This window comes from Macaca thibetana, chromosome 6, assembly GCF_024542745.1.
Source record: "Macaca thibetana thibetana isolate TM-01 chromosome 6, ASM2454274v1, whole genome shotgun sequence".
Classification (NCBI taxonomy): Eukaryota; Metazoa; Chordata; class Mammalia; order Primates; family Cercopithecidae; genus Macaca; species Macaca thibetana.
Window position 1 is genome coordinate 104,819,683 of NC_065583.1, and position 12,119 is coordinate 104,831,801.

General features: G+C 38.6%; 1 protein-coding gene across 6 annotated transcripts in view; it reads right to left on the reverse strand.

Annotated features, from left to right (window-relative positions):
* The window catches only part of IQGAP2 (IQ motif containing GTPase activating protein 2), a 309,380-nt gene that overhangs the window by 24,678 nt on the left and 272,583 nt on the right, over nt 1-12,119 (reverse strand). For all 6 annotated transcript variants that reach the window (XM_050795627.1, XM_050795628.1, XM_050795630.1 and 3 more), the window contains 6 exons: nt 11,406-11,630; nt 10,089-10,229; nt 9,645-9,729; nt 8,968-9,200; nt 6,339-6,471; nt 445-547 (listed from right to left, as the gene is read on the reverse strand). In XM_050795627.1, coding sequence (XP_050651584.1) covers nt 445-547; nt 6,339-6,471; nt 8,968-9,200; nt 9,645-9,729; nt 10,089-10,229; nt 11,406-11,630 — 920 coding nt within the window. The remainder of the gene's footprint in view (nt 1-444; nt 548-6,338; nt 6,472-8,967; nt 9,201-9,644; nt 9,730-10,088; nt 10,230-11,405; nt 11,631-12,119) is intronic.

Genomic DNA, 12,119 nt, shown 5'->3' on the forward strand with positions numbered 1-12,119 from the left:
CATTCTACTATAGCTAAAGTGGCTTTTAAAATATCGATTGAAAAATTAAAATGACATGGGACATAGGTATTTCAAATACAAACAAATTACTAAAAAGGATAACTGTTAATAAAATTATTTCTCATTTTCTAATAAATTTGGTTAACGATGCCTTCTTTCTGTATAATACAAGTTGACAATTCCTTTTTTACATATCTGGAGCTTACCTTCAAAAATACTGAATTATTTTATAATCCTGGACTCTATCAATTATAGAACTCTCACTGTAGGAAGGGGCAAGTGTAGTTGTTATTCTTTAAATATGCTTAAGCATTCAATTCCAAAAGAAATTGTTTTATCTAGGATAGGAAAACCAACCAACCAACCAACCAACCAACCAACCAACCAACCAACCAACCCAATTAAACAAAAACCAAGGGATAGGTAGAAGGAACAAGCTCTTACCAAGAAAAGATTCCACGGTCGGCACCTCTCCCAGCGACCCCAGCAATTCACTCAGTAAGTCATTTTTTTCAGGGGCAATTGCATCCTGGTGTTCCAACAGGAGCTTTATGTAGAAAGCAACACACACACAAAGAAAAAAGTAAATTCTCAACTGTACCATATTTATATGAAATTTTTCATAATGTCCTCCTCATACTATTTAAATCTTAAACACAAGTATGACATTTATAAAAATCAGAGACATAGAGACAGTTTTTATTGTATCTTAGAGGGAAGTACCTACTGTACATCAAGAAATTGTAGCAAGAAACATGTTCATAAACCCTTTTTCAGCAAGGTCTGCCAAGGAGTAGCCTTCTACTACCTGATCTCTGTGCTTCGCTCTTCCTCCATAGAAAAAGTCAAAGTTGGGGGAAAGAGTCCAGAATGAGGCAGGTCTTTCAGCTAACGTTGGTAACAAACTGGAAGGGCATTTACATTTCTATGCAGTAATCAAACACTACAGTCATTTTCTTCTTAATCACTACTATTAGCTGTTTCAATCTGTCTTGCAATGAAGATCTCTCCTGGGTAAGGACGTAAGAGACCTAGATGTCCTGAGTGGTTTCCCCTTTCCTGATCCTAAGAAGGCCCAAAGATGAGTAACATCTGTTGGGGTGTCTTGCCAGGTCTTAGAGGAAACAGCATTAACTCCTGAGGGGTAGCAGCACTTGGGGGAAACCATGAAGGACAACACATCTGGTTCTTGTTTTTTTTTAAATTTAAACAAATTTTAATGGAGTTGGTTTAATTGTTACAACCTTATACACGAACAGCAACACATCTGTTTTTGCTCGCATTTCTAGTTACATTGAAACAACATTTCCAAAGTATGGAACTAGTAATCCTGGAGACAGGAGGTAACATTTGTTGTTCTGAGCAACTATTTTTATAAAATCCTGCATCATAATGAAAAGCTAGTTCCTTTTCCATTTTCAATCTTTTTTCCAACAGCTTTACCAAAATGAATTCAGATACATCAAATCCACTCACTTAAAATGTACGATGGAATGGCTTCTAGTGTATTCCCAGAGCTGTGCAACCATTACCACCCTCTGACTGTAGAACAGTTTCACTACCCTAAAAGAAACCGTGTACCCATTGGTAGTCACTCTCCATTATGTCTTCTTTCTATCCCCTGGAAACCACAAATATACCTCTATGAATTTGACTACTCTAGGTACCTTATATAAGCGGTATTTGTCTTTTTGTGACTGGCTCATTTCAATTAGCATAATGTCCTCAAGGTTCCTCCGTGTTGTAGCATGTATCAGAATTTCCTTCTTTTTAAAGCTGAATAATATCGTATTGTATGAATATAACACATTTTATCCATTCATCTAGTGATAGACGCTTGGCTGTTGTGAACAATGCTGCTATGAACATGAGTGAACAAATAACTCTTTGACTCTGCTTTCATTTTTCTGTGGTTATACTTCCAGAAGTGGAACTGTTAGATTATGAGGTAATTCTATGTTTCATTTTTTTAAATCGATCGTGCCACCATACTCCAGCCTCTATGTTTAAATTTTTGATGAACCACCATACTGTTTCCACAGCAGCCGCATCATTTTACATTCCCACCAACAGGGTGCAAGGGTTACATTTTCTTCACATCCTTCTCAACACTTATTTTCTGTTTTTTTTTTTTGGTTGTTCTTCTTGTTTTGTTTTGATATTAATCATCCTACTGGGTGTGAGTGGTATATCCTTGCAGTTTCGGTTTTGATTTCTCTAATTATTAGTGATGCTGACCATCTGTATACTTCTCTGGAAAAACATCTGTTCAAGTCCTTTGTTCATATTATAATTGGGTTGTTTTGTTGTCGATCTGTAGGAATTCTTTATATATTCTAGATATTAACCCTTTACCAGACATGTGATTTACAAATATTTTCTCCCATTCCATAGGTTATCTTTTCACTCAGTTGACTGTGTCCTTTGATGTGTAATTGTCCAATTTTTAAATTGGATTATGTTTCTATCATTGAGTTGTAGGATTTCTTTATATATTCTGGATATAAGTCCCCAATCAAATACATTATTTACAATTATTTTCTTTCATTCTCTTGGTTGTCTTCTCAATTTTTTTTTTTTTTTTTTTTTTGAGACAAATTCTCGTTCTGTTGCCCAGGCTGGAGTGGTTCACTGCAACCTCCACCTCCCAGGCTCAAGTGACTCTCATGCCTCAGCCTTCCAACTAGCTGGGATTACAGGCATGTGTCACCACACCTGGTTAATTTTTGTATTTTTTAGTAGAGACAGGGTTTCTCCATGTTGGCGAGGCTGGTCTTGAACTCCTGGCCTCAAGTGATCCACCTGCCTCAGCCTCCCAATATGCTGGGATTACAGGTGTAAGCCACTGCACCTGGATGATTTTTTTTTTTTTTTTAATGAGACAAGGTCTCACTCTGTCACCTAGGGTACAATGGCATGATCATGGCTCACTGCAGCCCCAAACTCCTGGCTTTAAGGGATCCTCCTGTTTAATTCTCTCGAGTAGCTAGGACTACAGGAATGCACCACTACACCCAGCTAATTTTTTTTCCTTTTCTGTAGAGATGGGGGCTCACTATGTTGCTCAGGCTGGTCTCGAACTCCTGGCCTCAAGCAATCCTCCCGCTTTGGCCTCCCAAAGTACCAGGATTACAAGTGTCAGCCACCATGCCTAGCCTCAATTTCTTGATATTTCTGTTTATAGCTCAAAAGTTTTCAATTTTGATGAAGTCTAGTTTATTTCCTTCCTTTGCTGCTTGCGTGTTTGGTGTCAAATCTAAGAAACTACTGCCTAATCCAAGGTCACAAAGATTTACTCCTATATCTTATTTCAAAGAGATCTATAGTTTTAGCTCTTCCATCTATGTCCATGACCCATTTTGAGTTCACTTTTTGTATAGAGTGGAAGGAAGGGGCACAACTACATTCTTTGGCATTTGAATTTCCAGCTGTCCCAGCACCATTTGAAGACGCTATTTTCCCATTGAACTTAGTCCCTTGTCAAAATGAATTGACCATAAATGTGATGGCTTATTTCTAGACTCTTGATTCTATCCCGTTGGTCTTTATGTCTAACCTTATGCCAGCATAGCACTGTCTTGATTACTGCCTTTTTCATTCTCTTCTCATCTTTAAGATCAGCGAAGGAGAGAGTATCTGTTTAATGCTAATTTTTTCTTAACATTTCCCTGACACATGCAGGGCTGTTAACAAAGAGAGAACACACCTCAGATGCATAACTTCAAGGCAAGAAGTGACTGTATCTAACTATTTTGTTTTCACTATTCTTATTTTCTTCTAAAGTTTCTGTGTATGGCAAAGCAGGCTAGTTTTTCACTATGGTAGAGGTACTTTGTTTTAAAGCAAATAAATTATGTGTTGTTTTTAAAAAGGTGAGTTGATTTAAAGAAAGGCATTAAATAAATAATAGAGGTGATACAAAGACTGGGCAAAATCTGGAAAGGCGGTACATATGATGTTTTGGAGGGAAAATTAAGAGACAAGAACAAAATATGCAAGATGGATAAATTTATGTTCTTGTTCTCTGATGAGACAGGGCAACTGATTTGGCTGTTTTCTTTGAAAATGATTTAGGTGGTCAGCTTCTACCTTTTATTCTGACAAAATTTCCTAGTAATTTCTTTTTAAAGCGCTTATTTTGAAGTTCTTACATCTTCCTTAGAGAAAGGGGCAAGCACATGGCCACAGGCTTGGCAAATCCTGCTACTGCTGTGCTTGTGTCTGCACACGGACGCCTCCACACAGAAGGCAGACAGTAAACAGGACAGCCTTCCTATGAAATTACACAATTTCCCCACATTACATCTGCTTCCAACCTAACACAGGAAGGAATTCCAAATCGGTCACAAGCTCTCTTTCCCAGGATTGAATTCTGTTTTCAATTCTTGTTAACAAAAGAAGAGACTATTTCTCCCTAAAGACTTCTAAGACTTCTAAATTAATATGGTGACATTTTCTCTCTGCTACTCTCAGGAAAGAATCTCTCACTCTAAACAAGTACTCCCCACCATTTTTCTTGCATGTGGATATTGCATTCAGCAAATGTGCACCCAAGATGTGCACATTCTTTGAAGACAGATAATGTACCATAAAAACAGACAAATGGGTCATTGCTCAAATATAAACAAGTCTGTCCAATAGATAATTATTTTCGTAAGTAATGCATTGCTAGATTGCTGGACAGTTTTCCTTGTAATTTAGGGTGTTTATATATAGAGAAAAGAAGGATAGCCTATTCATTTAATCAGTACGTATTGATAGCTTGATGTAAATGTCAGGGAAGTTCCCTGTTTCAATCCTGAAAGAAGAAAATCAATACTAGATTCAATCTTTCCTTCAAATCTACATTCAAGCTTTAGTTTCTTAGAAGAGCTTAATAATAGACTGAAATTTTAAGCAGCTAACCTGCCACTTGTTAGTATGTCTGGTTTGATGGGGGCTGGAGCACAACCTTTGAGAACATGTATTTATTATGCTTTCCCCTTAGTTGTCTGTATAAGCCAAAGTTGGGTGCATCCTTAACTGAAGCATCTAGAACTTGAATGTGCATCTGAATCCTCTGGGATCTTGTTAGAATGCAGGTTCTAATTTGGGAGGTCCAGGGTGCATTGTTAACATATCGCCAGGACCTTGCTTTAACTCATAAGGTCTGAAACTATTCTTGAAAAGGTTACCTTTTAAAAACCAAGATTTTTCAGGAAAGAAGTTCCAATTGATCTTAAAAACAAAACAATGCAAACCCCTCAATGATTAGCTTTTTAAAAATTTTAATGTTTGCAAAGCCATCTAAAGCCTCCCAATTCCTTCCCCATGCCACTGAGCACAGTGCCCTGCACCCAACAGGTACTTAATAGATGCTAATGGCTGACAGCAGTGATGTCTGCATGCAAACCAGATGTAGATGTCATAGCACAGCACATGATGTGAAAAACTGCCTGCTTCCAAGAAATGGCGGTTTCCAGAACAATGGAAGTGATTCTTCGCAGAAGGCTACCACCTTTGGGTGATAGTTTCTTGTTTTCTTTGCATAGCCTGCTTACTGCCTCTCTATGTTAAAACATAAGAATATTCTCATTTCCCTCAGAAAATTACTGGAAAAACTGAGAGGGTTCCTAGAAGAGGGGAGAGACAGGGTGTGGGTCGAGATAGCATGGCTTTGGCTGATGAGAACACCATAGCCTGTCCCTGCCTGGGGCTTAAACTGCACATTTACAATCTGGCTTTATTTTTATTATTTATTATTATTATTTTTTGAGGCAGGGTCTCGCTCCATTGCCCAGGCTGGAGTGCAGTGGTATCATCATAGATCACTGCAGCCTCAGACTCCTGAGCTCATGTGATCCTCCCACCTCAGCCTCCTAAGTAGCTGTGACTACAGGCATGTACCACTAAACCTGGCTAATTTTTAAAAATTTTTTGTAGAGATGAGGGTCTCACTATGTTGCTTAGGCTAGTCTCAAACTCGTGGGCTCAAGTGATCCTCCTGCCTCAGTCTCCCAAAGTGTTGGGATTACAGGCATAAGCCACCATCCCAGTCACAATCTGGCTTTGTAAATGGATTATGCCAAAAGTACACTTTCTTTTCTGGGGAGAAGTTTTATTAATATATAGGAGTCAGGGAATAAATATATCATGTAAAAATAGAATTTTCTTGTTTGGGAGAAGGAGTTTTATTACCGTATAAGAGTCATGGAATAAATAATTGAGGGATTTTTAGGGTTAAGAATATGAGTATTAGCACATGTGTACAATAAGTCCTGTAGAGATTAAACATTTTCAAGATAACAGATGCCTAAACCATAGGTCCATTGCTAAGACGCCTCCCCAGCCCCACTTACTGAATGTGTGCTGATGATTTCTTCTATTGAAATATAAATGACTGGTTTGCTGACTGTCACCAGGTCTGTGTATTTGTCCATATTAAACTTCTCTTCTGGTTCAGGGACATTACATGCTTCTTTGAAATATTTCCTAATAAAGGGGGAAAAAGTCTTAAGATAGACTCAAATGTGTGCATTAAACAGTTTCATCAAAATAGCTAGGAAAATTTGAATGATGACATGTACTTTGTTCCCTACTCAGACCTTGAGAGGACGTGTTATGGCTTCTTTCAGGCTGGCTCCTGGCTGTCGGAGCTGCATCCATGTTTCTGGATATTGGACCCAGCTCCTCAAACAGGATTGGAGAGAGTGGCGAGGGCCTCAGGCCCTGTTTGTGACTTAGTGATATAGTGACCTATGCACAGGTCATCTTAAAAATGTTACTTTAAAAATGGTCCCTGAAACTTAAAATAAAAAGTCAAAAATGATAATTCTTGATCTAAGAATCAAGTCTCTGTGAGGACTACAATAGAAAAAACAATTAGTCAAATTTGCTGCTTTAAAAAGCACAAGCTCCTGGGCCTGCATCACCCTAATCACCCTTCAGAGCTTCTGTTACCAGTTTGACAAAAATGAGATTAAGTCTACTCTTCTTTGTTGCTGCAAATATCTGCTGGCTGATGGAAAGACTGTTAAGGCTAGACATCCAGACACATAACATGTCCCAGTACTCAGACCCTAAAAAATCTATTTTAAGCTATAGCAAGTTTTGACAGAGATCAAGAAAAGTGAGACGTGTTGTGATCACAGTTTAGTAGTTCTATGTATTCTTTGCCTAAACAAGTCTTGTGCAGGTCGAATATATATTTTATTCTATAAAGTTGTAAATGTTTCATGTGCCTGAAATCATTGTTGGTATCTCTCCTATGGGCACCAGGGTCTTATGTACCAGAAATGACCTCTGCTTTCCCAGCCAGAGGCTGGGGGAGGTTAAACAGCAGAGCCCCGTTGTGGGGAGCATGTTCCCATGTGACAATCAGTTTTCCTATGCTGCTTTGGTTATAATTTTTTGTAGATTTCTGAGAAACACAAAGGACAAATATGAGTGGAAGAAAGGACGAGTTTAGAAGAGGCTCACTTCTTTGGTCTTGTTTTTTTTTTTTTTTTAAAATAAAGAATAGCTGGGAACATAAATGACTGATAGGAATACCAGCAGTTAAAAGTTCATGAGAAATGTGGGGAATGGCTATTACTTTGTGTGTGTGTATGTGTGACAGCATCTCACCCTGTCACCTGGGCTGGAATACAGTGGCACAAACACGGCTCACTGCAGCCTCGACCTCCCGGGCTCAAGTGATCCTCCCATCTCAGCCTCCTGAGTAGTTGGGACTACAGGTGCGTGCCACCACGCCTGGATAATTTTTAAAATTTTTTTGTAGAGATGAGGTCTCCCTATGTTGCCCAGCCTGGATATTACTTTTTTAGTCGGTGAGAAGAATGAAAAAATTGCAGCTTGAAAAATCAACACTTTCTGTAGTAAGAGGATTTGGGGTAATTTTCTCACAAAAGACCACAAATTCTAAATAGAAATGAATAATCATGAACTACCTTTGTTTTCAGATAAGTCACTCACCCAGAGGGAGACTGAGGAATAGGAAATAAGTTTCCAAGTGAGGATTTAAAAGAGGCAAAATTGATGTTATACTTCTATGGCCTGTTGATTAAATGGCAGACATGAGAACAAACATGACAAGAGGAAAGTGCTTCCTCAGAGCTCTAGGAGGAGTGAATCTGACTACCAGACTCATGCCTTTCTTATTAATGATTAGTGATATAACTTGGAAACACAAATCAACAGAATTAAATCTTCTTAAATGTGTCATTAAGAAAGGCTTGAAAATAGAACAGAACATATTCACATATACAATCATCAACAAATATAAAATCTGGGCTTTCCTAATCTTTCAAAATCAAGTATTCCATTTCCTACTACAGTCGTCCCTTGGTATGTTTGGGGGATTGGTTCCAGGACCCCCATACACACCAAAATTTGTGCATAGTCAAGTTTGAAATTGGCCTTGTGGAACCATGTATGTGAAAAGTCATCTGTCTGTATATGTGGGTTTTGCATCCCATGAATACTGTATTTTCTCTCTGTCTTTGGTTGAAAAAATCCATATATAAATAGACCCCAGCAGTTCAAACCTGTGTTAATCAAGGGTCAAATGTATGTGATGTAGATAAGGCAAGTTCTTCCTCATAGGAAAACTTTTTAAAAATGATTCCTCTCTTCTTAAGTTGAAAAAAGCAGAAATCTGCTATTTTGATTTTTAAATTCTAGGTACTAGAAGCCTGTAGCCTACAAGGAAGAACAAGCATTCCATTTTGTCAGCAGCAGAAAGAATACGCACAGAAAAGACTCAGTGTAATGGGAGTGCAGCAGTTGGGGTGGGATGGGGATCGCCAGGCAGAGGCAATCTTGCCTGCACTTCCCTCTCTCCTCTTTCCCCGAGTGGTTGGTAGAAGAAATGCTTGTAACCACCTGGGGTTCCTGTCCTCCATGCCCACTCTAGCTCTGGGCACAGAGCACATATTATTCTTGCCTACCATTCTTGCATGTTTCTCCAAAACTAACGGCCCCTCTCACCTGAATTCCTGATACGTCTCTGATAAATAATTGTTCATAGAGGAGAGATGCTCATTTTCTCCTTCAAACAGCTTGTTGGAGGCTGCATGCTGAAGAACCTTGGCCACCGATCCTAAGTTTCTCCTTTGGTCAGAATTTATCTGACCTCCAGCTGTCATGTCGATGATATCAAAGCCATCTGGAGCTACAATGGCTGGATTCATGTACCGATAGTACAGGAGGTTTCCAACAATCTGGAGTGATGTAGAAGTGCAAGACCATTTTTAAGAAAGAAAACTCAAGAGTTTTAGTTTAGTTTTTTTTTTTTTTTTTTTAAGATACATATTCCCTACATTTCCCAAGAGAAAGCAGATCATTTTCTGATGTAAATCCTAACAAGGAGTTAAGTAAAGGTAATGAATACTATCACACATTATTAATAGCATAATTTGTAAAGTTGTTTTTGATGAAAAAATGCTCATTGCCCCCAAAATGCTCTAATACAAGAATTTCAATAATGTCTAGGATCTCCAAATTAACCTCAGCTTAATCAATTATCTTGAGAGTCATTAGAAACAGAAGACCTGCAGCTTTTTATAAATAATTACACATGGGGAACAATCTTACAAAGTTATATGTTGGTAATTTTGATTCAAACCCCAGGAGAAGCTATGGTGAGATTACCCTTGAAAATCTACCTTTAATAGCTCATCTTCTGTTGCATCGGGGAATTTCTCATGGATCGAATTCTTCAGTACTTTGGCTATATACCTCAATCCATAACTACATATAAAACAGATGACAAAAGAAAATAATGGAAAAAAGGCGGAGTGAGGAAAAAACACACAGCAATTGTTCCAGTCAACTTCAGCTGAGTAGTTTTTCTAAAAATTAAACATAAGATGAGATGGTAATGGAATCACAGGACTTCCACTGATGATAATAACTGAGCTGTGTTTGCTACTGAAGTATTGCCCCTTCTTTACAGAACACTCAGGATTTAAAAGGTAAATGTAGCAATCTTTTAAAATAGTAAACACAGTATAAGGGAAAACTGCTGTCTTCACTACAGGGGCTTGTTTTACATCGTATTCCAAGAACTTCCAGGAAAGAATGTTAAACTTGCTGCAAGTACAACTTACGGCAGTAGATCAAGGGAAGAAATGATAGAATTCAGGACTTTGTTGGTGACCCTTCTCAGGTTCTCAATGGAAGCCTCCAGTTTATTTTTCACTTCTGGGTATGTTAGAGCTTGTTCTGTGGTCACATCATAAGGCAACTTGCTGAAAACACAAAGGCTTTAAATTAACTGGAGGCTTAGGTACAAGCATTAGTTTTTCTTGCCAAGTTGGTTCTATAGTCAAGCTTTGTACAGTGAATTGGACTTTGCCCGCTGGCACCAGTAACAAAATGTTTAGTAAATGAGGGGAGGCTCCACCCTCACAGAGGGTACCTTCTGCAACTTGGAGCAGGAAGGACTTGAGGCTGTCCCTCTGGGCTCTTCTGGCAAAATAATAGGCAGACCCAGGTAATTTAGACTCAGCTAAGTTTCTTTTAATTATAAAAAGCAAATGTTCATTACAGAAAAATAAAATCACATATCATCTAAAACAATACCAAAGCAGACAACCAATTTTCATACCTTAGGGAATAACTGTCCAAATCCTCCTCTGTGCATGTATGTCTATGGGCCTCACGTGTTGATGAGTATAATGCAATTTGTGTATATAGACATTCTATACAGATCCTGTGTGGTGTATGCAATGAGCATTCTTTTCCCAGAAAAATGGGTTATTGCACCTAACTCCAACTGGAAAATATACCATGAACTTTTTCTGTGCCAAGAAATGTATATCTACACCACCATTCCAAATACTTATTCCATTATGTGCTATACCAACATTTATTTAACAAATCCTTCAACCCTAAATATTTTGACTTTTCCTGACTTTTTATTATTACAAATAGTACTGTGACAACCAGCCACATAATTACAAAATTCTCTGTGTACACTTTATTTCACAGACATCCTTTTACAGGAAACAAGAAGCTAGGATTGCTTAAATCTACAAACCACCACTTGGAATAAGCCAATCCAACTTGGATTGTTAAACCTTACACAGTAAAGTTACTTGATTGGTAACTGTAAAGAAAGGATGTATTATCAGGTGAAGAGAGAGTCTGCACCATCTCTAGGTCGAGGTTTAGAAATACACAAAGAAAACAAACAAGGGAGAGAATTATGGAAGTTGTGGCATCGGGGATCACCTGGCTCTGAAATCTGAAAATACCTTTTAGTATCAAGACGTAATCTGCATGGATATGTTAAAGGGAGGTAACATTTTGGATTGACAATTGACTATGTACTGTTTGCCTAACAAAGTTTAAGGGCGTAAATAAATACACATGTGAAAATATCAAAAAGCACAACAGAAGACCAACACCTTCCTGACTATTACCTGGCCTCTCCAGTCTGTGTTTCTAGTTGGTTCACCCAAGCCTTGTACACCTCTACAGGGTTCGTGTTGATAATCAGCGACTTGTCCTCGATGATCTCTTTCACCACTGCAGCCAGGAGTTGGCGCAGGGTGTTCTGTCCCCGGGCACCTCTATTGAAGCTGACGACCATCTTGATGACTGTAGGGTTACCAGTAACTATGTCCTGTACCTGGTCCACCTTCGATCTAAAAAAGCCCAAGACAAAACAAAATGGTTTGCTTCTATGGATACAGTTTTTTTTTTTTTTTTTTTGAGACAGTCTTGCTCTATCACCCAGGCTAGAGTGCAGTGGTGTGATCTTGGTTCACTGAAACTTCCACTTCCCAGGTTCAAGCAGTTCTCCTGCCTCAGCCTCCTGAGTAGCTGGGACTACAGGTGTGTGCCACCATATGCCTGGGGCTAATTTTTGTACTTTAAGATGGGGTTTCACCATGTTGGCCAGGCTGGTCTTGAACTCCTGATCTCAGGTGATCCGCCTGCCTTGGCCTCCCAAAGTGCTGAAAATACAGACATGAGCTATGGCACTGGGCCTGGATACAGTTTTAAACAATGTATCTTCCCTCTGGAAGGCAAGGACTTCATGGAATTATACTTTTCTTTATGAAAATCTAAGTTGGTGTGCTTCAAAAACAAGCAATCATTTATAAGGTGTATATTTCTTTTTTCTTTTTGAG